The following is a 25,582-nucleotide window of genomic DNA, read 5'->3' as shown; positions in this document are numbered from 1 at the left end:
CATTGAAGTGAGATCAAAGTACACCCGAAAACAGTAATTCAAAGTAATCCCTCGAATGCATTCACCTCACATAACAAAATGTGAACTTTACCTTCTTTCAGTTGGAATTTCGTAGAAGTCTCTAATGTCTTGCCCAGAGGCCTGCATAGAGCGATAAAAAGCCATCTGACTCTCTTGGCTGGCAAAATCCACCTGCAGACAGAAAACAAATCAACAATTTGTATCCTTTCATCTGGTTTACTGTGAAACTGTCAGTCACGAGTAAGTCACACTCGTTTAGTCATACCTTTATTTTGTTGCCGCCAATCTTCCAGCCTTTGGTCTCCCTGACAGCTGCCTGTGCAAAATCTGTGTTGTTATACAAGATGAGAGCCATCCCCTTCAACCTGTCAAACACCACCTATAGGAAGAAAAGGGAAAATCATGTTTAGAATAACATGTCTAATATAGTCTAATAGAATGTCAGGGACCTAAAAAATATTGGAGGGGGGAAAAAAAGAAAAGAGTATGGACCTTGACTACATGTCCATAGCGGCAGAAGTGACGTGTGAGATATTGCTCTGTGATGTTGGAAGCCAAACCGTCCAGCCAAACACATGTTGTGGGCATACTCTTCCCAAAACCCAGCTGCAAAGGAGACAGAACCAGACAAGGATGAAGAAACAGGGGAAGAAAATATTGCTAAGGTTACTTCATTATCACCGAACTCAATTCCTTTTGTACTAACAGAGTGCATTTGGAAAGTACTCCGTCCCCTGGACTTTTTCCACATTTTATGTTACAGCCTTTTTCTAAAATGTATTAAACAGTTTCCCCCCCTCATCATTATACACACACACACACACACAATACCCCACAATGACAAAGCAAAAAATATTTTTAGAAATGTTTGCTATTATGTTCAAAATTTAAAACCGAAATATCACATTTAAATAGGTATTCAGACCCTTTAATCAGTACTTTGTTGAAGCACCTCTGGCAGCGATTACAGCCTTGAATCTTCTTGGGTATGACGCTACAAGCTTGGAACACCTGTATTTGGGGAGTTTCTCCCATTCGTCTCTACAAATCCTCTCAAGCTCTATCAGGTTGGATGGGGAGCGCCACTGCACAGCTATTTTCAGGTCTCTTCAGAAATGTTAGATCGGGTTCAAGTCCGGGCTCTGGCTGGCCCACTCAAGGACATTCAGAAACTTGTCCCGAAGTCACTCCTGCGTTGTCTTTGCTGTGTGATTAGAGTCGTTGTCCTAACCTTTGCCCCAGTCAGAGCTCCTGAGCAGGTTCTCATCAAGGATCTCTCTGTACTTTGCTCTGTTCCATCTTTCCCTCGATCATGACTAGTCTCCCAATCCCTGCCTCTAAAGAGCATCCCCACAGCAGGATGCTGCCACCACCACGCTTCACCATAGAGATGGTGCCAAGTTTCCTCTAGATGTGATGCTTAGCATTCAGGCCAAAGAGTTCAATCTTGGTTTCATCAGACCAGAGAATCTTGTTTTTCATGTCCTTTATGTGCCCTTTGGCAAACTCCAAGCAGGCTGTCATGTGCCTTTTACTGAAGAGTGGCTTCCATCTGGCCACACTAGCATAAAGGCCTGATTGGTGGAGTGCTGCAGAGATGGTTGTCCTTCTGAGGGTTCTCCCATCTCCACAGAGGAACTCAGGAGCTCTGTCAAAGTAACCATTGGGTTCTTGGTCACCTCCCTGACCAAGGCCCTTCTCCCCCGATTGCTCAGTTTGGCCGGGCGGCCAGCTCTAGGAAGAGTCTTGGTGGCTCCAAACTTCTTCCATTTAAAAATGATGGAGGCCAATTTGTTCTTGGGGACCTTCAATGCTGCAGAAATGTTTTGGTACCCTTCCCCAGATCTGTGCCTCAACACAATCCATTCTCAGAGCTCTATGTACAATTTCTTCGACCTCATGGCTTGGTTTTTGATCTGACATGCACTGTCAACTGTGGCACTTTATAGACAGGTGTGTGCCTTTCAAAATCATGTCCAATCAACTGAATTTACCACAGGTGGACTCCCCTCAAGTTGTTGAAACATCAAGGATGATCAATGGAAATCGGATGCACCTGAGCTCACTTTTCGAGTCTCATAGCAAAGGGTCTGAATACTTATGGTATTTCTGTTTTTTTATTTTATAAATGAGCATGTGTCAATATGGGGTAGTGTGTAGATTGATGAGGATTTTTGTTTTTATTGAAGACATTTTAGGATAACGCTGTAATGCAAGTAACAAAATGTGGAAAAGGGGAAGGGGTCTGAATACCTTCCAAATGCACTGTACACATAAGTGTTTAGGGCAATATAGATTTAAGAATAATACCTTGAGCCGGTTGCTCCCCAAATACTCTCCATCCATCTTCTTTATAGCTTTGCAGACACTGACAATATCAGAATACTGCACAAAGGCGTATTGAGGAACACCATTAACCTTTTTAATGTCAATATCCTGTGGGAGGGATGACAAAATGGATTAAAAAAAAAAAAAATATTCACTTGCATAACCTTTCAGTGGCTAGTAACACACATACCACAATCTCTCCAAAGCGCTGAAAGATATCAAGTAGTTGTTGGTAACTGGTGGTCTTCTCCAAGTTGCCGATAAACAGGGTCCTAGTCGCCTTGGGGTGAAATTCATCAATCCGTCCATCCAAAGGCCTGAATTCATTCTCGCTCTCTGTTTCTGAGGGAAAGACTTCTATTACAATCACCAAACAAGACAAGTACACTCAACAGTAGGTGAATGACAATACACATCATTAGTATTTAAGGCCCAAGCTCAAATAATGATTGTTGAAATGTATTACCACATCTGTAATTCAATCTAAAACGTTGCATACCAGGGCCGTTCCAGGCAGAAACCTCAATCATCATGCCGAAGAAAAGCTTTCCTTTGGAGACGTTGAGGGCTTTCTCTTGGTCTTCCTGCTGTCTGAAGAACACCAGACCATATCGGTCCTCCAAGGCCCCGTGGATCTGCACGGATGTCACTTTCCCATGTTTCTTGAACTCATGGAACAGTCCATCTTTTAAACTTGTGTCTGGAGAGGGAAACAGACAGTTAATTGACAGGTCACACAGCTGCATTGTTAAGGACAAAAATTAAATGTTATTTAAATGTTGATAATCCAAGTGAGAATTTCTTTGATAAGCTAGCTCTACAGCTCACCGTAGCAGAGGAGGTACGCTATTTATTAGTGACCCCCTTCATAATGTCATGGTGCACAGCAAAGTGCAGCCAGAATGCATGTTTGTGTGTATACTGCTAGCTAGTGGTACTCGCCTGTGGAGCGCACTGGTAGGTTCTGCACCCGGATGCCAAAGCTTCTGCGTGGTTCATCACCTTCCATTACCATAGAGCACGGCTGAGAGGGGGGTGCATGTGTAGCAGAGGACTGAACAGAGCGTGCATGAGACCCATCACTTGAGCTGCTGTTTGAATCGCTGCTGCCAATCGGACAAATGTGAGATAAGAGGGAAATGTTCAGAGGGTCTTCAGCTAACATTACTAAATAGAGGGTACGTCTGTATGCATCTCAGATCAGTGAAATTCTCTCCATAATCCTACAGTCAAGCAATGCATTTTAAACTCTTTTACAACTGGGTAAATTGAAAGTTCCCATTTCTTCCACACATGTCTACAACACGGGCTAATTGACTGAATTGTGCTCCATCCATAACAAACAAACATCGACACCATCACAAAAGCACATCCTACCTGCCACTGCCGGTACTGCTGGTGCTGCTGACAGAATCAGAGCTAGAGGACCTACTACGAGACCTAGAGCGTGGACCTCTACCTGGGGAGAGGGGGGCTCTTTTGGGGGAATGGGGGGCTTTGGGCGTTTGCCCCGTGGTCCTTTGCGGGGAGGGGTGTCGAGATTGTGAAGAATGAGATGACCGACTGCGGCGATGGTAAGTTCTGTCAACACGACGCCCTCGGTCATCTCGATAGGGGTCACGCCGCGCAGCACTAGACAAGGTGAAGGGATCTCCTCGGATCCTGGACTCAAAATGAGGCTCCGGGGTTTCAAAGCTCCCACCCATAGCACCGGCACTTCCTGGCCCCGGGCTAACTCCAGCTGCAAACATGGTGCGATCGCGGTAATAGTCTGCGTTGTAGTGACGCTGTCTATCAAAAGTGCCACCGCGCTCATGGTGTCCATAGGGGCTGTGATCATATGCACGTTCCCGGCTCTCTGAGCTGTTGGAAGACACATGCAAAGGATGGATAGAGAGGGAAGAGAGAGAAAGAGGGGGAGAGAGTCTGTTATTGTGACTCCAAAAATACTTTTAGAAAAACTTGCAGATAACTATTGGACAGTTCCAATATACAATGACGTTTCAAATAGGCAAGTGCACTGTTAAAACGTCAACTTAAATACACAAACAAAACCGGAATGCTGCGGAGCGCTGGTTCTATAGAAGACAGTGGTTTGTGATTCCATTAGGAACAATAGAATACATTTGGTCAATTCAAACGATGTTAGGTAGGTAGTACATTTTACTTCATCCTTCTCTAGTATTTATGCTGACAGACAATAGCTTGTATACGTTAATAAAAAGGGGGCAGATCTATTCTGATAGTGGCATAGAGCAAGGTTAGGTAACCCAAGGACATGGAACCAAATATAAGGGCCATGCCAAAACTAAAGAATGCATCTACACACATTGTGAGAATTTATTTTCTTTTGGCTAAACGTAACACTACCACAACCATAATGATAGGCTGGAAAGCTACTGAACTCTACCGTTGACTATAATCATCTGGAATCTGTGTCGCATCACATTTGGCAAATCCTATTCCCTCAGATCAAATACCACTTCTGAATCAAGTAAGAACAGGGGGGTCCCTTAGGTGAGGGAAATGCTGGCAGACCTGCTGGAGCTGAACTAGCCTATATTAAGACACCTAGTAACTAGGAGGAGCAAAAGCATAGAAGGGAGAGAGAAAGACAGGAGAGGGAGGGGCAAAAATAAGAGCGAGAGAGCAAGGAAGACAAGCCATTGGCACAGATGGTGTCTGCAGAAGCCCCCTGGCCCAAGCAGCTGTGTCTTTTTCACTAAAAGCTCTAACAATTAGTGCAGGAGACGAGGAAAGAGACATGGGTGCAAATCTGGGTTAGGAAAAGAGATGCAGAGGGCAGGACAATACCAACCTTTTCCAAAAGCGGTAACCGAACCTATAATCCCAAATACAATCTAGGAGGACAGAATGGTGTGAGCAGGATTTTTTTTTTGTTGAAGAAAAAAAAGGAGCAAAAATGTTTATTTTGTCATCATGCGTACAGTCTTCGACGTTCGAGAAGAACAGCAGGTTAGGTAGGTATCTGAGGTATAATCCGTAATTTCTTAATCTCTTTGTTTGATGGAAAAAAGAAGAAAACAAAATAACCAAAGCAATGGATTTCTTATGACAAATATTGATGCAGTAGTAAAGGTATGATTTGAAAAAAATAACAAAGAGTCACACATAGCAGTGCATTCCAAAATTAACACTAGAGATGGGCCAGACTGAAAATATGTCCAATTTGCTTATGGTAACCTAGTATAAAGAAGCAAAAAATGCATGAATGGTCTGCATACTACTGTCCAAAAGAGAGACCGGTATTATTCCTCTTCAAAACTAGGAAACCAGTTTGCATACACTCCTGTAAAAAAAACAGCATCTTCTCTCACCAAAATGCATGGAATAATCCTAGTCCACTGCAAGATAATTAATTCCTTAAAATAGGCCTTTTCCATATCCCAAAGGCAAAAATAGACCGTCTACTCCCATCACTTTGTGTAGACGACATCCTCTTCAGTCTTCATTCGATTTTCGCTGAAAATGCTGATGTATCTATTCTTTGTTCGTAACCCAAACCAAATATTGATGCTGAGAGGATATACAGCTAAATCCACACTGGAGCGGAATAATCCAGCAATGGAAATGCAGTTACACGTGTACATCCTATACCCAACATCCTTACATCCAATACAGGGGTTACATCCATTCTTCCATGAGGCAGGTACATCCAAAATGCATGTCTTCAGTTGTCTTCGTGGCCATCGCTCTCCCCAAAAATATTTCCATGGAATTTCTTGATGAGTGTTCTGTTACTCCTCAGTTTCTCTTTAGTTCCTTTTGATATAAGCACCTTACTAAATTACAATAATACCCTGTAAAATATTGTTTCCTTGTCTGAAAATGATCAATTAGCGGTGAATGATGTACTGATGGGGCACTGTGATGACTGATAACTAGCAAATTTACATCCTTTCAATGACAACTTACATCCTTTGGTCCATGATGTTATTTAAATCCAGACAAGAAGCAGACATCCTTGGTTTGGAGACATCCAGAAAAATAGTTTATGTCCAGCAGTGGGGAAAAAATGCGCTCTGTCTTTTCTGATGTATAGTCCATACATAAATGAACCTGTCCGAAAATAATTCTCAAGAAAATATAGGGGTATTAAATCCATCACAGGCAACGATTTACTTCCAAGCACGACGATCCCAGGTAAATTGTGGTTAGAATCCATGGTTCGGAAAATCTAATTACCCCCAAAAATTCACCAGGATAAATTCCAACAAATGTGATATATCCAAACTCACCAGGATATTCCCCACAGGTGTAATATCCAACTTGAAAGCAGGATACGTCTCACACAATAAATCCGAAATTTTGAATGATAATACCTCATATCCATACCTTTAAATGACCAATAGATTTGCATAAATATTTCACTTAGATCCCGCGAGAAAGGACAGGTCTGTGCAGATGGAGAAGGGCTCGTTTCCTAGGTTACCTTAATATGAAACTGTAAGGAATATATTCTCCTTGTTCTATTAATAACCCAACAAGGAAATCATGTGATTGCGGGAGAAAACTTTTTTTTTTTTTACTGACACCCTGATCCCTCAGAGGTGACCATGTCCACTTACCCATCTCTTATCCGTTCATAACGCCCCTCTCTGGTGTGAATGGACACTGGGGGGCCAAACACTGGACCCACTGCCCCCCTAGAGAATCCTGAAACATCCCGCCCGTGACTGCTCGAGGGGGGGTTGTCATCAAGGCCCCGAACAGCACTAGGGACAGACCCAGGTTCATTGTAGTCAGTGCGCAGGTCCCTGTCACCCATCTTGTTGACAGCATTGTGAGCCTTCTGTGCACTTTTGATATCCACAAAATCCACAAAGGCTGCCACGCCACCCTCCGACCCACGCTTCCGCAGGACCTTGACGCTCTCGACGCGTCCATAGCTGAGGAGCAAGGACAAAAAGGGAAGAGACGTCACATTTTATTGAGAGGACTATGTACGTGTCCCTTCACTCATGAGCATAATCATCAGTTGGAAAAACATAATTAAACAGCAAAGGAAACACAGGAGTCTGCTTTTGCCAGCCAATTAGTTAAATTAACATTAGTGGAGGGCCAAGCCTTTTGTGACCTTGGTGTGGTAAAAAATAAATAAAACAAAGGAATAATGTCTTTGCTCATCTTAAAGGCCCACCACAGCGCAATTCTGTTTTTCCTGTGTTTTGTATCATATTGTACAACAGCTGATGAAACTAATGCTGTCAGTGTGAAAATTGTTGATCAGTGTTATTCCTGTAAGTTGCTGGTTAAAAATACAATCTACACAGAACCTTCTAAATCAGTAGGTTTGCATGGGCGGGGGTTTCGGCTTTTCTATGGTGACATCAACATGTGGTCAATTGGTTAACAGCCTAGTAAAGTCAAAAACGAGATTGTTTTATTTACATATCATTTTCCACACTGAGGTTGGAATAATACCGTGAAAACGATAATGCCCTTTTAGTGTAAGAGTATTCTGAAAACACCACTTGAAATTTCAGCCTGTTTTGGTGGGATGGAGTTTTGGCCTTCCATGGTCACATCACCAGGTGGTAAATTATTTAATAGACTAATAACAAAAGAAGAGTTCAGATCCTCTCTGCCAAATAACAGCTAGTTTTCCCCTCCCCACTCTGAATGTCTATGCAAAATTTGTGCTTGAGAAATAGGTTTGCTAAAAATGCAATTTTTGCCCATTTGAATAGAAATCTATTTATTGTTACCCAGATATAATTTTATATTGATATAAAAACAGCAGCATTGGGCCTTTAAAGCCTACTGAAGATAGTATCTTCTGACCGGGGGAGTATTGCTCTAAATATTAACATGCATCGTTCATATCAGCGAGAAACAAATTTCAAAAAACAAAAGAAAGGTTCATCCTTTAGAGTCTAAGTAATTAAATACAAAAGATCCCCATAAAATCTGTCAGTTTAAGTTAGAGATAGTTGTTTTGCATGGGCTGCGACTCAATCCACCACATCCGCCTATAAAGTCGCCCTTCTACATCTGAGGTGGAAGGTGGCCGAGGAACAGACGTGTTTGTCAGACCACAAGACATGCTGAAAATTTGTCGCCTCATTAAAACGGCTAGCATTCCAACGGTTTGACAGAGAAACACGATGGTGTTCTCCGTTTTGCGCTACGACCCCCTCAAGTAACCAAGGGACTGGTCTGAAGTCGGTAACGCTGATGTGCCAACTAAAGTCTGTAGCGCCCAAACCATTTGGGGGTTCTCAGTTTTACTCTATGGCCACCACGTGTCACTGGACTCGTATGAAGGTAACCCATACAAATGAATGGAAGTATGGAGGTAGTCTTATGACAACAAAAACAGGTTAAATCCTGAGCATTCTAATATTTCCTAGATATAGGTCAGACAATTCAAAACCTTACTCCCTATGATTTTTTGACTTTCTGCAATTCATGAATGTGTTATTCAATGCGTTTCTATGGGTTATAAACTCAGCAAAAAACAAACGTCCCTTTATCAGGACCCTGTCTTTCAAAGAGAATTTCTAAAAATCCAAATAACTTGCAGATCTTCATTGTAAAGGGTTTAAACACTGTTTCCCATGCTTGTTCAATGAACCATAAACAATTACTGAACATTAACAGCAGACACATTAACAACAGACACTAACAGCAATTAAGGTCACAGTTATGAAAACTTAGGACACTAACTGACTCTGAAAAACACCAAAAGAAACATGCCCAGGGTCCCTGTTCATCTGCATGAATGTGCCTTAGGCATGCTGCAAGGAGGCATGAGGACTGCAGATGTGGCCAGGGCAATAAATTGCAGTGTTTGTACTGTGAGACGCCTAAGACAGGGCTACAGGGAGACAGGACGGACAGCTGATTGTCCTCGCAGTGGCAGACCACGTGTAACACCTGCACAGGATCGGTACATCCAAACATCACACTTGCGGGACAGGTACAGGATGGCAACAACAACTGCCAGGGTTACAACAGGAACGCACAATCCCTCCATCAGTACTCACTGTCCGTAATAGGCTGGACTGAGGGCTTGTAGGCCTGTATGGGCACAAACCCACCGTCGCTGGACCAGACAGGACATGCAAAAAGTGCTCTTCGAGTCGTGGTTTTGTCTCACCAGGGGTGATGGTCGGATTTGCGTTTATCGTCGAAGGAATGAGCGTTACACAGAGGCCTGTACTCTGGAGCGGGATCGATTTGGAGGTGGAGGGTCCGTCATGGTCTGGGGCGGTGTGTCACAGCATCATCGGACTGAGCTTGTTGTCATTGCAGGCAATCTCAACGCTGTACATTACAGGGAAGACAACCTCCTCCCTCATGTGGTACCCTTCCTGCAGGCTCATCCTGACATGACCCTCCAGCATGACAATGCCACTAGCCATACCGCTCGTTCTGTGCGTGATTTCCTGCAAGACAGGAATGTCAGTGTTCTGCTATGGCCAGCGAAGAGCCCAGATCTCAATCCCAATGTCCGGGAACTGGCAGGTGCCTTGGTGGAAGAGTTGGGTAACATCTCACAGCAAGAACTGGAAAATCTGGTGGAGTCCACGAGGAGATGCACTACAGTACTTAATGCAGCTGGTGGCCACAACAGATACTGACTGTTACTTTTGATTTTGACCCCCCTTTGTAGTCAAGTCTGTGGAACTTGTTCAGTTTAAGTCTCAGTTGTTGAATCTTATGTTCAAACAAATATTTACACGTTAAGTTTGCTGAAAATAAACAGTTGACAGTGAGAGAACGTTTCATTATACTGAGTTTAGTAGTAAAGTCCAAATTCAATATTTTATCAAATAATTCTCATAAATATATATTACGGCTTAGACTTTTATAGTTTGTTTTACTTTATAGGGTTAAGGGTTCCCACAGTCATATCTTAAGTTACACTGCTTGTTAACAAAAGACAGACTGAAGACATAGGCAGCCACCTGTGCCACTTATCCATCTAGCATGCTCAGAATACCGTAGCTGGGTAGGAAGTGTAGACCATCAACTGAGACACACAGCTTGTGGATCTTTGCAAAACTGCTACAGTAGGTGTATCTTTTTTTATTTGAAAGATTATTTCTTGCTGATGTGAAAGGAGAAAGGGGCATATCAGCATATATTTGGAAAACGATTAATAACATTTCTAAATGCTAAAACACAGTCGGAATTGTAGTTTACATGGAGCCAGCCGTGAAAACCCTAGGTACGGAAAAGGGTTTGAGAGCTACACTACAGGCTTTCTTTAATATGAATACATTAGTGAGCATGTCTAAAAGAAGGTGCTCTTCAGTAGTTGTACACTGAAACACTAGATCCTTGTGCAGGTGCACACAGTGCTCATGTTCACTGAATCTGGCGCTTAGCTGAAAGCAGTGCTTGACTTGGGCCAGAGCAACATACCGGCACTTCAAATGTCTGGGGAATTGCGTACTGGCTCTTCTATAAAAGTAGCTTATCGCCGGCCCAGATTAACAGAGACAAAAATGCTTGATCAAAGCAGAATCTGCACTGAATAGCAATGCAGTGGGCATTCATTTCCTGATTCCGCCTTGTTTAAGTTTATTTGCCACTGGTCTGTGAATCTGTGTGTGACAGTAGGCTGCTTGAGATTGTGCAGACTGAAAATACACCAGCCTGAAAGCGCTGTTCCAAGTTGAAAAATTAGGGTTTGAAAGGTCGTCGAAATTTGTTTAATAACTTTTGCTAATGTAATTAATGAAAGCATACTTAAATATTATCAATAATTTAAAAAATCTACATGTCAGCCACGATCTTAATGACCCTTCAGCGCGTGTCTGTGTGTACCAGTGCGTACCAGTGCGAGGGGACTGTTGCCCGAGAGAGCGAGCACGACATTTCAGCAGCAGGTATAAAATAAACAGACTAACTGGGTAGTCAACTGTTACAAATTATGTTTTGAATTATCTGGCTAGTTAACTATAGCTAACTAAGCATTACAGTCCTAGTCACCTTTCCACCTGCACTGTAGATAGCCTAAATAAATCTGCACTATTGGAAAGCTGGGATTCCCCCTCTATTAAACAGTAGCCATGTAATTGGACGAAGTAAAAAATATTATATAAAAAATTTAAAAAGCCAGACAAATCTGGCTGTGCATAGATCTCCCCTAAAACAGTAATATTTGAGTCTTATATATAAACATGCCCAGTTAGATACCTTGCTTTGAAGTAGGCTAGTGGTTAGAGAATTGGACTCGTAACCGAAAGGTTGCAAGATTGAATCCCCGAGCTGGCAAGGTAAAAATGTGGTTCTGCCCCTGAACAAGGCAGTTTACCCACTGTTCCTAGGCCGTCATTGAACATAAGAATTTGTTCTCAACTGACTAGCCTTGCTAAGGTAAAATAAAAATAAAAATGTGATCCCCTGATTCATTTAATGCACAAATCATTTTATAAAGACAGAAGAATTTGGCTGTAATTTTGGGTGGCAACTAGGTGTCCAGGCTTTTGTTCATGCCCTGATCTAAATACATTGTTGCCTAAACAGTGGCTGCTCAACAGGACCTTGATGAAGGAGACTTGTGTGTTTCTGTGCTGGATCAAAAGCCAAGCCTGCACACCCAGGAGTTCTCCAGGTGGAGGGTTGACCACATTTTGATAGCATGTGACTAACAGTGCAGTTCTACTGTGTGTGCGTGTGGGGGGGGGGGGCTAAGTGCCTTGATCAAGGGCACAACGGCAGGAGATAGTTGGCCTACATGGGTTCAGACATAGCAGCATTCCATTGTCAATAACGCCTACTTGTTCATGTAGGCTACAATAACAGTCATGAACATGTTAAACGTCATGGGAAATGTGTATAAACCCTTAAGTGAATAATCAGAGGACTCTATAGCATATTGTAATTTGTGAATATCGTTGAAAAGTCGAACGGACCAACTTGGAGAAAGACAGCCCCCGCACTTATTTAATCCCAAATCAAGCACAGACTGAAAGCTAGTTCCAAGAACCTAGGCTGAAAGTCGCGGATCACGATGTATAATTTTCAAATTACCTTTATCATAATCGCAATCTCTCTGCAACTTTTAGTTGTCGGACGTTGGAGGATCCAGTGCGATTGATGGTAGCCGATTTTCGGACGATATGAACAGCGGAACATTGCAGGGAATACGTGTTGAATTATGCATTAAACGAGCAATATAAACATTAAGTCCATATGTTAAGCGGGGGCTTTCATATTTCACCTTACTGGCAAGTTGATCAACTCGCCGCCAGGCAATCAAACACCACATATTTCGCTAGCGAATTATGCTAGCTATCTAAAACCAAGCTAGCTTCAGAAGTACGTGGAGAAACGATGCATTTAACGCAACAGTTTGATAACCTTTTCATTATTAAGTAATCCAACTAACGTTGTAAATGCATAACTAGTAGACGAAGTGTCTTAACACATTTTAATAATAACATTAGTTAGCTAAATACCTAGCTAGCATGTTAGCTATCTTTCATGCTTAACTAGTCAGGCATGATGTAGACTGTAGTTACCCATCAAGTGAGCGACGACAAAATGGTAGCTAACTAGCGTTCAGTGGCATTTCAGTTTGCTGGAATCCATCAAATTGTGACTTTTTATGCAAACGACACGCTGTTGTGTGTTGGTTTAAAAATATCAAGGGCAAAGCAAAATCTTCCAAACAACAGAGGCCGTTTGGTGTTGAATGTAGATGATGGCTAACGTTAGCTAGCTCAGCTGGCTAGCTCAGCTGGCTAGCTATTGGACATAACGCGCGCTACCTCTCCATAACCCTCTTGCGTAACATTAACTTACCGTTTAAAATGTTCGACAATTTTCTCCTCTCGAACATGTTCGGGTAAATTTCCCACCCAAAGGTGTCTGGTTTCCCGAACCATACTGTACGTTACTTTCCCCCTTCATACATATGCTCTAGCACGTTTTAATCCCCGCTGGTCGGGAAATCCGCCTTACAAAATGAACGACGAGTGAGTCCGTGTAAAAATGATCTTGGCCTAGCTCCGTCCCAATCCATCCGAATGTGTGTGTATTCTCCAGAGATAGGGTGCGAGCTGCGCGCTTCCCTGTGACGACGGCTTCGTTTCTCATGACTTGCGCGCTCCCGAGATCATGCGACAGCTACTCAAGGCTAGAGGGTATACGGTTTATGTCAACTTGATTTCTTAACTTGTTTTTTGTTGTTGTTGCATTTAAGATAACCCTAACCCGTTTCCTAACCTTAACCTAATTATCATAACCTGGTACTTTTATTCTCCTAATCTGCCGGGTAAATTATCCTAACCTCCCATGAAAAGTACATTCTGGTCCATTTTGACATAAACTGTATACCGTCTAGACAAAAGTCGAAGCAGTCCTATTTTGTATTTTTTAGGGGTCCTTAAAAGGCAGCAGCAGCTCTTCCTGGGGTCCAAACACATTAATGAACTTACATCACGCATAAAACAAACTATAAAACAGTACTTCATGTAACATTATTACACCACTACATATCTACAATACAAAATGTATAAAACCACCATACAATGTAGGGTGTGTGTCTGTTCTATATAGTACTGTGCACCGCCCAGATTCTGTTCTTGACTTGGGGACTGTGAAGAAACCTCTGATGGCATGTTTTGTGGGGTATGCATGGGTGTCCGAGCTGTGTGCGAGTAGTTTAGACAGACACCTCTGTGCATTCAGCATGTCAACACTTCTTACAAAAACAAGGAGTGATGAAGTCAATCTCTCCTCCACTTTGAGCCATGAGAGATTTACATGCATATTATTAATGTTAGTTCTCCTTGTACATTTAAGGGCCAGCCATGCTGCCCTGTTCTGAGCCAATTGTAATTTTCCGAGGTCCCTCAAATCAAATCAAATTTTATTGGCCACATACACATGGTTAGCAGATGTTAATCCGAGCAAGCGAAATGCTTGTGCTTCTAGTTCCGACAGTGCAGTAATATCTAACAAGTAAACTAATAATTCCCCAACAACTACCTAATACACACAAATCTAAAGGGATGGAAAATAATATGTACATATAAATATATGGATGAGCGGCATAGGCAAGATGCAATAGATGGTAATGAGATGAGTCATGTAAGATATGCTAACATTATTAAAGTGGCATTGTTTAAAGTGACTAGTGATCCATTTATTACAGTGGTCAGTGATATGAGTCTCTATGTAGGCAGCAGCCTCTCTGAGTTAGTGATTGCTGTTTAGCAGTCTGATGACCTTGAGATAGAAGCTGTTATTCAGTCTCTCGGTCCCAGCTTTAATGCACCTGTACTGACCTCGCCTTCTGGATGGTAGTGGGGGTGAACAGGCAGTGGCTCGGGTGGTTGATGTCCTTGATGATCTTTTTGGCCTTCCTGTGACATCGGTGCTGTAGGTGTCTTGGAGGGCAGGTAGTTTGCCCCCGGTGATGCGTTGTGCAGACCACACCACCCTCTGGAGAACCTTGCAGTTGAAAGCTGTGCAGTTCCCGTACCAGGTGGTGGTACAGCCCGACAGGATGCTCTCGATTGTGCATCTATAAAAGTTTGTCAAAGTTTTAGGTGACATGCCAAATTTCTTCAGCCTCCTGAGGTTGAAGAGGCGCTGTTGCGCCTTCTTCACCACACTGCCTGTGTGGGTGGACAATTTCAGTTAGTCTGTGATGTGTATGCTGAGGAACTTAAAACTTCCCCCCTTCTCCACTACTGTCCCTTCGATGTGAATAGGGGGGGTGCACCCTCTGCTGTTTCTTGAAGTCCATGATCATCTCCATGGTTTTGTTGACGTTGAGTGAGAGGTTGTTTTCCTGACACCACACTCCGAATGCCCTCAACTCCTCCCTGTAGGCTGTCTCATCTTTGTTGGTAATCAAGCCCACTACTGTTGTGTCGTCTGCAAACTTGATGATTGAGTTGGAGGCGTACATGGCCACGCAGTCATGGGTGAACAGGGAGTACAGGAGGGGGCTGAGCATGCACTCGTGTGGGGCCCCAGTGTTGAGGGTCAGTGAAGTGGAGATGTTGTTTCCTACCTTCACCACCAGGGGTGGCCCGTCAGAAAGTACAGGACCCAATTGCACAGCCCTTGTTAGTGGGCTGCGACGGTGGCACTGTATTTTCCTCAAAGCGGGCAAAGAAGGTGTTTAGTTTGTCTGGAAGCACCTGACCACACGACTGAACAGTAGTCCAGGTATGACAAAACTAGGACCTGTAGGACCTGCCTTGTTGATAGTGTTGTTAAGAAGGCAAAGCAACGCTTTATTATGGACAGAGTTAGTTACTGTTGTATCAATATGTTTTGACCATGACGGTTTTACAACCCAGGGTTACTCCGAGCAGTTTAGTCGCATCATCTTGCTCAATTTCCACATGATTAATTACAAGGTTTAGTTGAGGTTTAGGGTTTAGTGAATGATTTGTCCCAAATACAATGCTTTTAGTTTCTGAAATATTTAGGACTAACATATTCTTTGCCACCCTTTCTGAAACTAACTGCAGCTCTTTGTTATGTGTTTTGGTGATTTCACTCGCTGTGGTAGCTGACGTGTAGTGTTGAGTCATGCGCATTCATAGACTCACTGGCTTTAGCCAGTGGAACACACGTTTTTCCAGCAGCAAACTATGACGATAATGTTAAAAGCCACACTGAATTCTAACAAAACAGCTCCCAGAATATTTTTTCAGACAATTATCAGTCATTTGTGTAAGTGCCGTGCTTGTTGAATGTCGTTCCCTATAGGCGTGCTGAAAGTCTGTTGTCAATTTGTTTCCAGTAAAATAGCATTGTAACTGGTTGAACACAATTGTTTCCAAAAGTTTGGTAAGGGTTGGTAACAGGCTAATTGGTCAGCTATTTGAGACAGTAAAGGGGGCTTTACTATACTTGGGTAACAGAATGACTTTTGCTTTCCTCCAGGCCTGAGGGCACACACTTTCTAGTAGGCTTAGATTGAATATATGGCAAATAGGAGTGGCAATATTGTCCGCTATTATTGTCAGTAATTTTACATCCAAGTTGTCAGACCCCGGTGGCTTGTTATTGTTGATAGACAATCCTTTTTTCACCTCTTCCACACTCACTTTACAGACTTCAAAATAAAAACGCTTGTCTTTTATAATTGTATCCGTTTTATTTGGATGTGTTGTGTCAGAGTTCGTTGCTGGCATGTCATGCCTAAATTTGTTAATCTAGCCAATGACAACATAATTAAAGTAATTCAGTGTGTCAGTGGGTTTTGTGATGAATGAGCCATCTGATTCAATAAATGATGGAGCTGTTTGCATTTTTGACAAAAATTGTATTTAAAGAGCTCCAAAGCTTGTTATCATTCTTTATATAATTTCTTTGTTTCATAGTATAATTTATTCTTCTTTTTATTCAGTTTAGTTACATGATTTCTCAATTTGCAGTATGTTTGCCAATTGGTTGTGCAGCCAGACTTATTTGCCATTCCTTTTGCCTCATCCCTCTAAACCATAACATTTTTCAATGCCTCATCAAGTCCACAGTGATTTAACAATTTGTAGTTATTTTTTTAACGGGTGCATGCTTATTAGTAACTGGAATAAGCAATTTCATAAATGTGTCAATTGCAGTCTGGTTGTTCCTCATTACACACCACAGACAAACAAATACTATTTACACCATCAACATAGGAATCACTACAAAACTTATTGTATGACCTCTTATACACTTCGCGTTATCAAACACATCTATGCAGCCTCTGAGGTTTTAATGAATCGAGAAGCCATTCGGTTAGTATGTTGCCTGAGGTGATCCGTGATTCTCCCAAAATGGGTTATTCCAAGGCAACCCTGTGCTGAGAAGGCAAATGATGATGGCACACTATCTGAGCAGCTAACCGATCGCTGCAGCTGTACATAGTCTATTGGTAAATAGCCCACCCATTTTCACCTACCTCATCCCCATACTGTTTTTATTTATTTACTTTTCTGCTCTTTTGCACACCAATATCTCTACCTGTACATGACCATCTGATCATTTATCACTCGTGTTAATCTGCAAAATTGTAATTATTCGCCTACCTCCTCATGCCTTTTTGCACACATGTATATAGACTCCCCCTTTTTTTTTCTACTGTGTTATTGACTTGTTAATTGTTTACTCCATGTGTAACTCTGTTGTCTGTTCACACTGCTATGCTTTATCTTGGCCAGGTCGCAGTTGCAAATGAGAACTTGTTCTCAACTATCCTACCTGGTTAAATAAAGGTGAAATAAAAAAATTAAAATATGTACGTGCATTGACAGGACACACGTAATTCTTCCTAAATCAAAGAGCCTATTTGCATCATGGCTTTGTTGAGTATTCTGTTCTAAAGGGTGTCGATTACGCAAGTCATTGACCACAGCATCTTGGTGGGCCAGACTCATTTGTGAAGGTTTTAATGGCACGTCGACTCCCATCATGGTTTATTAGAACTGTACAGCCTCTGGTTTAATTCCTCTTGCATAGGTCATTTTCCTTTTATATATCCTATAACTAATATGTTTCTTTACTTAGTTAATGTTCACTGTGTTCCTTGAGTAAATGATGCATGCAAGCCATACATAGAACATGCCTGTCTCAAAAAAAGATTGACAACGTGGAGAGAGCAAGGGAAACAACAAAAATAAAAAATAAAATGAAGCACAATACTATATAATATATTAGTTTATTTTCTCATATGAAAGGATATATTGAGAATGAACATACAGCACTGAGCACTACATAATATTCAAAGAATGCATACGACAAAATACTTGAAAATGTATGTTGAATAAATATCTTTGGTGCATTTACTAGTGTGGGTAAAAAAAAAAAGAGTGCAAAAGTAACAATTATGAAAGAAGTATAGGAGGCAATTGATAAACATGTCTTGCTACGTAAACAATAATTGCAAATCATTTCTAAATGCTGTGTGATGAAGAAAGTTTGTTACATTCGAAGTCCAACGACTTATTCCCATGATACAGAACTAGGAAGGCTCGTCTTCTTTCCCAGTTTCATCGATATTTCTCCTTTACAATCCAATCAGGACCTACTCCGTTGACTTTCAGCCTGTCTCTCCATATGCTACATTGCACAGTTGGAGCGTCCCACCCTGGTTCCTGGGCCCGTATTCATAAAGGGTCTCAGAGTAGGAATGCTGATCTAGGATCAGGTCTGCCCTTTCCATTCAATCTTATTCATTACGATCTAAAAGGCAAAACTGTTTCTAGACCGTGGCTGCTTTTCTGAGACGCTTTATGAATACGGGCAGAGTTTGGTCATTTCTAAATGTAATTCGTTTGGTTACAGTTACTAGTTAGTTACCTGTCCAAAATTGCAATCAGTAACATAACTTTTGGATTACCCAAATTTAGTAATGTAATCATATTACTTTTTGATTACTTTCCCCTTACGAGGCATTAAAGGAGACAAAAAGGATCCATCAAACATTTGATGTGTCATCATAGCGGTCTCTGACTTGTGTTCAGACTCGCTCAGGTGGAGCACACTTAAAATGTACACCTTTTTCCAACGCTGAATTAAATGTCATTGAGAAAACAAAAAGGTGTCATCATTTCGCAAACATTCTTCCTAAATTTAAAAGTAATCCAAGAGGGTACATTTTCAAAAGTATCTGTAATGTGATTACATTACATGTAATGGGATTACATTGCTGGTAACGTACCTGGTTAAAGGTTACTTTTTTTTGTAATCAGATACATGTAATCAGTTACTCCCAAACCCTGAATACGGGCCCTGGTTCTGAGTTCAGTATTAGAGCTGGGCAGACTGAACCATGGTCAGGTGACAAGACTTACACAGCACCCTCTCATCCAGTGGATGGCAGCCATGGTCGTTTGGCTCTGGGGAGAGCTGGGTACTGCAGACCTGAAAACAGGGTGTATAAAAGGGAAAAGGTTGTGAGATGCAGATGCCACAGCCAAAGTTTCCTCTGGGAAAAATTAAGTTATTCTATTCTAACGTTATTCTATTCTTGCTGTACTGAACTGATTGTGAAGAAACCAATCCCCAGTAATTATTCAGCTGATTGAGATTGGCATGCAAATGTTGCGAACACATATCACACTAACATATAAAGAGCCTTTCTCTTGTTCGTGTCCTGTACCTCACAGCGATAGCAGTCCTCGTGGAAGGAGCGTCCCAGGCACTCCACGGTGAAGCTGTCCGTGCCATCCTCTCTTGGAATGATCAGCTGTTGGCAGGCACTACACTGGGGAGCGTATTTCCTTCAACAAACAAATCAGACAAGAGGACCTCATTTCATTATTATGTATTCATGATGAATTATTTTCAATTACAACATCAAGCCCATTTAGTAGCTCTCATCCTCAGGTAATCAGGATACACGAGTGTGTCGGGAACAGAAGACGGAGATTTGTGTCGTAATGCGTTTGTTTACCTGTAGTAATCCTGGAGGCAATACACTTCCCCAACCTCTCCCTGAGCGAATCTCTGCTCTCCAATTGGTTGGCTGCATGTCGCACAGATAAAGCAAGGTGGGTGGTAAGCTCTTTCCAGTGCACGGATAACATGGTCTTTGATAACTTCTCCACATGCCCAGCAAAGTTCCAAACTGGCCTGCAGGAAAGAGAGTAGTTTATCATCATCATCCTCATCTGAAGTTAATCTCTACAACATGTACTGTTCCTCCCCAGGAGGTTGTTTATACCTGGTAACAGTCCTCACAGAGTGGTATTCCTGCCTTATTGTAGTACAGTTTACCAGCCAGAGGGATATGGCACTGTCTGCACTGGAAGCAACTGGCGTGGTATGTCCTGTTCAGAGCCTCTATGGCAGTTTCACTCAGAGCCACAGGCTTACGGCAGAAGCCACACACCTCTACGAAGCACACATTCACATATCAAGCAGGGTAAAATTACACATTGAGTCTTGAGGGTGCGTAATGTCGAAATCTCTCACAATTGTGTGTGTGTGTGGGGAGAGGATTATTTGATATTTCAATTGTTATGTGGTGTCCTTGATTTGTTATGGGGTTAATTCGAGCCCTGATATCTTAACGGTGAATTGTGAAAAGTTACATACCCAGGTGACATTTCTAGAAGGTCACAGACACAGTTTCACCTTACCCTTGCTCTCCACCATCTGTAGCTGCTCCTGGGATGGTTCCTTCTGTTCCCCCCCACTAGATGGTGTTCTTTGCTCTGGCGGTCTATTCACTGCAAAGTTCTGTGGATAAAAAAAGGGGGATTAAGTCAAAGATTCTTCACTTGCGTGACTAATCATTTTGTTTGGCACACAGACACGCTATTCTTCAGCCTTCCTCAACAGTGCCATTTTAAAGTAAAGTCAATACACTATTTTCTCTCTGTTTTCTCGGTCTCAAAATTTGATCATTTTGTAGTTTTTTTTTGTCCAAACTTACTGGATCGAGAGGGATTCAGTTCATGGTTCACAGAGAAAGGTCTCACACACACACACAGAGAGAGTGTCCTTAGCAAAAATACATAAACTCCCCAGTGCCCCAGAGAAAGGGGAACAACACTCCATCTACCCAATAGTCCTGCTCTCTCCATTCAGGCATCTTTATTGGTTTGTGCTGTTATTGTTTCGACTGAGAGTTGGAGAACAGAATAATGGGGTGACAGGGAGGGTAAAGTTTCCCTGAGAGGGATCAACAGTCCTGTTTCTGAATTTTAAAAAATGTGCGAAAGAAAATGTAGAAGTGCTTTAGAAGCGGGTGCTAATGTGTTTTTGTGCTGTGTCATCCACTGTATCCAAAAGACAGCTGTGTTTCCCCCCCACTAATCTGTACTACAGATGCATCCTTGTTGTCTCCTCAACGTATGTCATATACACGTTAGAGTCTCTGCACACAGCGAATGGCACCTCTCAGTATCATGGCCTGCTATGTGTAGTGTGTGTAGTCATGTGAGCGTGTATTTTTTGACTGTTCAGGTATGTTTTTCATGCATGAGTTCATTTCAACAGAATGGTCAAGAGATGAGGTCTCGTGAGAAATATATGGGGAACTGTTATATAGTATTGTCAGAAGAAATCTAAACACGGAGGGCGTTGAACGGCAATAATATAGCCTGGCCCCACATCGGTTTGTACAGCCTTACCAACTTCTACGGTCATCGTGCCAGGGCTAGCAATAACATGGCATGGGATGTAGAATACTAGGGTCAATCTTACCGGTTGTTCAGACATTGTTGGTCTGTCTGGATACACAGGTCGGAGGATGGGAGCAGTTGGCGTCTCCTGTACGGGTGGAGGAGGCAGGAGAGGTGCAAGATCCTCCGTCAGTTCAGCATCCACAGACACAGGAGGAAGGGGAGGTGGAGGAGGGAGCTCTGTGAGGAAAAGAGGTTCCAGTGTAGCAATAATAACACTGCATTCAGCATCACAACCCAGCCGGTCAAAGTGCTACTTAAAAATGTACTTTGTTATCATTCATAACAATCCTGTCACGTGTAAATTGTAATATCTAGATTTCTTCACAACAAAATTACAGCTTTTGTAATGAATGTATTGGCTGCTCCTCATTACCCTCAGGACCCTTGTATGCTGCGGTATCTGTCTGCTGCGTGTCTTCCGGACCCAGGGTGAGGTTAGGGGTCACTGGGCTGGGTGGAGGTCTGGGTTTTGAGGGTCTGGCCAGGGAAGGTGTGGAGCTCTGGTCCCCATTCTGTGCACTGCCCTGGGACTCAGACGGAGTCCTCTCTTGCCTATGTATGGAACCATGCTGCGTGTCACTGACACTGGGCTTACGGGTGCTGCTGTCCTCTGGGCTAACCCGCATGGCTGCATGTGGCATGTCATTGGCGGTGGCGCTGTGTGTGCGCGTGTGTTGGTGCTGAGTGACGGTGGCTCTGTAAGGGGACGTCAGCGTGATGAAGACGGAGGAAACCATCCTCTTCTGCGGAGCAGCCGACGCCATGATGCTGAAACACAGAATGCAACGCACAACATAACATCCCACCGTAACTAGCACGTGTGAGGGACAAGCTAGGCATACCGTCGAGACTATTGAACACACTGAGGCCCGATAATGCTAAATTCCGGTGGGAGGTGTCTTTTGAATGCCTAGTCATCTCTGCAGTTTCAACACTCACCCATACATGAACGTACAGAACGTATGGCTGATCTGTGTCAGGGCACAGAATGTTTAGCCCACCAAAGAAAGAAAGAACTTCGCATTGTCACCTCTTGAACTTCCGTTTCATCAAGGTGTGGCGGTGTACACGCTCTGTCAACTGTGCCAAAATAACTTTTTACACCAGCTGACATAACCTGTAACATTTAAACACCACATACCTGCTTCACTCCCTCACGCAGTATAGTACATGTACACAAACATTTCTAAAATATTAATACATACAGTGTGCTGAACTCATGCATGAAAAACCTACCTGAACAGTCAAAAATACACGCACACATGACTACACACACACACTACACACACACACACACTACACACACACACACACACACACACACACACACTAGCACAAAGCCTCACATCCTCTCTGCGGCCTAACTACTTTGAAATGAGACTCCTAATAATGGCCTAAGTGTAACAGTGAAAAACTAAAACCTCATTCCTCTCCGTATCAAATCCGATCTTCTACTGTGCCGTTACGTACCTGAGTGAAAAATGTGGGCGTCAGCTCTGTATTCTGTCTTTCCCTCTCTGTGTCTCGGCACTCCCGGTCTGCTCCTCTATTGTTACTCCTAAACCGCCACTGAGAGGGCGAGCTCTGGCAGAAAGGACAGCTATCTACAGAAAGCCACTCCTTTTCCTCCTGCACCTCCCTCCCTCTCTCTCTCCCCCTCCTCCTTCCTTTCCCGCTGAATGACAACAACACTTTCCCAACCGTAAAAGGTGAACAGTTAATCACCAACAAAGTGCCGTAAAAAGCATGACACATTCAGACAAGCAGTCTGGCGCACAGGCACACTCACACACGTTGGTAATGCGCACAGCACGTACAGTATCACAGAGTACATTCTGGCCTCCCTCTTTTTTCCTCCCTCTTTATCTTTTGAAATCCAACAGGATGTGACTGTACCTGCCTTTTCCAGCTGCCCTCTTTCTGTAGCTCTCCTCTGCCCACTCTCTCCTTCTCCGCTTTCCCTCATTGTTCTGTCGGTTTTATTTTCCCTACCTCCCTCATTGAGTCTGCCTTCTCCCCCTCATTTTTCTCTTCCCATCCCCCGCTCAGTTCTATCACTCACTCTTGCTCTCTCGTTTAGCCTCGACTAACTATTGGTCTCAAATGCAGTGCTGTAAATCAACAAAAACGCATGACCTTTTCCCCAATACTGAATGCTGAGGGCTAAAGAAAGTACAAGTCTACTTCTCACTAAAGTTCGATTCAAACCCCTTCCTCAATCAGTGTCTGGACTAATAGCAGCAGTAAATGAACAAACACATTACAGTGCAACGAATCATCGCAAAAATGAAACCGTACAGACGGAGAGAAAGAGAGAGATTGCAGGATGTCGGAGAGTTAGAAATCAGCTCTGTTATGGTATGAGCTCTCCTCTCCTGAGTCGGACTTTATCAGCTCTATCAGCAAATGTTTTGCCGTTGAGTGGAGCGTAACCTTGTGGAGCATGCACCCTCATTCCAGCCAGAGAGAAGCTTGTGCAAGAGAAGGGGGAGGCTGAACGTTGAAAGATTCCGAAAAGATAGGGGGCTTGATAATGGAAGGGTGAAAAGGAGAAAGGCACAGGCCCAGTGCAGAACTGTGTAAGAGATGATGTGAGATAGAAATGAGAGAACGGAGTGAGAGAGGTTAAACTGAGAGAAGTGGCTTGAGAGAGAAGGGGAGCTGCTAGAGGGGGAGCTGGGTCAGGGGGTCTGTGTTGTTCCAGTGTCTGAAGAATGGAATGCTGCGCTGCGGTGATGTCACAGCTGCAAGAGGGAGCATGCTCAGTGATGACATCAGCCTCTAAAATCTAGGCCCCTCCCCCACAGCCCCCCCCTCCCCCACAGCCCCCCCTTCTTCAAGAACCCAGAAACCCAGATGCAGAAAAGGGGGAAACTGACAACGCAACTCATATGATTGGGTAAGGGGAGATGGCCATTGTAGGAAAACAGCCCATATTGTTACATCTCTATGAAATAAATGGCTTTTTAGTTGATTCAGTAGAACCCCTTCTACTGAATAAACAAGGCCCTTCCTGTGGCCTATATCTAATACCCGGTTTCAACTCTAATCTGCTTCCATCTGCAACTATTTAAAACCCTAGCCATAGCCCTGGCATCATAAACCAAACACGGTCTCATTTCTCTCTTTCGGGTTAGTCGATAAAGCAAGAAGCATGTCTGTACTTCCTGTTTGACTGCAAGTGGCCCTAGACAAGAGTGTCTGCTAAATGACTAAAATGTAAATGTCCTAGAGTTGTGCAACTGGGTGTGTTGATGACAGATTTTTAAAAGGACAAGGTGCACCCAGTGCAGGCAACAGTTACCACACACACACACCTCTTCCTCTGCTCTTCGACTCAACTTCTATCTTCTACGTCTCCTTTTAATCATTCCCCCCACCCCCATTTTACCGTCCACTGAACTGCTATGTCTGTATTCACCCGCCTTCTCTCACTGTATTGCCACGCTTCTTAAATAATAGAAATGATCACCATAGGTTGGCCTGCAAACAGACCTTACACACACACACACCTGTTCTATTTTGAATGGTCTGGACATCTGGTAAAGCTAAATAGCATATAATACCTAGCTACGCCACAAATCTACTGCAACGTTATATAATAACATAAGTCACGTAGCCAGGGAACAAACTGTATATCTGTGGCTCTAGCAACCACACCCTTGTCACTATGGTAATAGACTGGTTAATAATTCAAGAGAAGATAAGAGTAAACAAACATCAGTCCCCTTGTGTAAGCAGGGTTAGGTCTCCCTTCACAGGTCCAAACGAGGTTATAAAACAGCAAACATCCATGTTGATATGATTTATGACGGAAACGGTGTGTACGTGACAACATCATTTATTTATATTTTTGAACCTTTAACTAGGCAAGTCGGTGAAGAAACAATTCTTATTTACAATGATGGCCTACCCCAGCCAAACCCGGATGACACTGGGCCAAATTGTGCGCCCCCCTAAGGGACTCCCAATCACAGCCGTTTGTGATACAGCCTGGAATCGAACCAGGGTGTCTGTAGTGACGCTTCTGGCACTGAGACGCAGTGCTTTAGACCGCTGCGCCACATCAAAGCTTAACATGTCTATGTAAATGGGGACAGTATTGGACTTCA

At 43.0% G+C, this 25,582-nt stretch overlaps 2 protein-coding genes across 11 annotated transcripts in view; both read right to left on the bottom strand.

The window, feature by feature from the left end:
- The window catches only part of LOC109892849 (msx2-interacting protein), a 32,081-nt gene extending 18,681 nt beyond the window's left edge, over nucleotides 1-13,400 (bottom strand). For 3 of the 7 annotated variants that reach the window (XM_031833964.1, XM_031833984.1, XM_031833972.1), the window contains exons 1-10: nucleotides 13,132-13,399; nucleotides 6,939-7,259; nucleotides 3,727-4,212; nucleotides 3,292-3,455; nucleotides 2,849-3,049; nucleotides 2,540-2,691; nucleotides 2,332-2,457; nucleotides 514-627; nucleotides 287-400; nucleotides 92-192 (exon numbers count right to left, since the gene is read on the bottom strand). In XM_031833964.1, the coding sequence (XP_031689824.1) occupies nucleotides 92-192; nucleotides 287-400; nucleotides 514-627; nucleotides 2,332-2,457; nucleotides 2,540-2,691; nucleotides 2,849-3,049; nucleotides 3,292-3,455; nucleotides 3,727-4,212; nucleotides 6,939-7,259; nucleotides 13,132-13,214 (1,862 nt within the window). In that variant the 5' untranslated portion in view covers nucleotides 13,215-13,399. Of the gene's footprint in view, nucleotides 1-91; nucleotides 193-286; nucleotides 401-513; nucleotides 628-2,331; nucleotides 2,458-2,539; nucleotides 2,692-2,848; nucleotides 3,050-3,291; nucleotides 3,456-3,726; nucleotides 4,213-5,167; nucleotides 6,904-6,938; nucleotides 7,260-13,131 lie in introns of those variants that run through there. The other 4 variants (XM_031833978.1, XM_031833976.1, XM_031833986.1 and 1 more) reach the window with 4 other exon arrangements.
- Nucleotides 13,401-17,976: 4,576 nt separating this feature from the next.
- Nucleotides 17,977-23,503, bottom strand: fblim1 (filamin binding LIM protein 1). 4 transcript variants are annotated; one of them, XM_020485703.2, is made up of 8 exons: nucleotides 23,367-23,503; nucleotides 21,844-22,238; nucleotides 21,490-21,647; nucleotides 20,421-20,520; nucleotides 20,003-20,172; nucleotides 19,733-19,911; nucleotides 19,439-19,559; nucleotides 17,977-19,200 (listed from the first exon to the last, which is right to left on the bottom strand). In XM_020485703.2, exons 2-8 carry the CDS (start codon nucleotides 22,232-22,234, stop codon nucleotides 19,087-19,089), a joined length of 1,233 nt encoding a protein of 410 aa, XP_020341292.1. In that variant the 5' UTR covers nucleotides 22,235-22,238; nucleotides 23,367-23,503; the 3' UTR covers nucleotides 17,977-19,086. The 4 variants fall into 4 exon arrangements, with proteins under 4 accessions (XP_020341292.1, XP_020341283.1, XP_031690449.1 ...); XM_020485694.2 differs by having other exon boundaries at nucleotides 23,371-23,499; XM_020485685.2 differs by lacking the exon at nucleotides 23,367-23,503 and adding an exon at nucleotides 22,941-23,284 and having other exon boundaries at nucleotides 17,982-19,200.
- Nucleotides 23,504-25,582: the final 2,079 nt, after the last annotated feature.

The sequence above is a fragment of the Oncorhynchus kisutch genome, linkage group LG1 (genome assembly GCF_002021735.2).
Source record: "Oncorhynchus kisutch isolate 150728-3 linkage group LG1, Okis_V2, whole genome shotgun sequence".
Taxonomy (NCBI): domain Eukaryota; kingdom Metazoa; phylum Chordata; class Actinopteri; order Salmoniformes; family Salmonidae; genus Oncorhynchus; species Oncorhynchus kisutch.
This window is presented reverse-complemented; position numbering and strand designations above follow the sequence as displayed.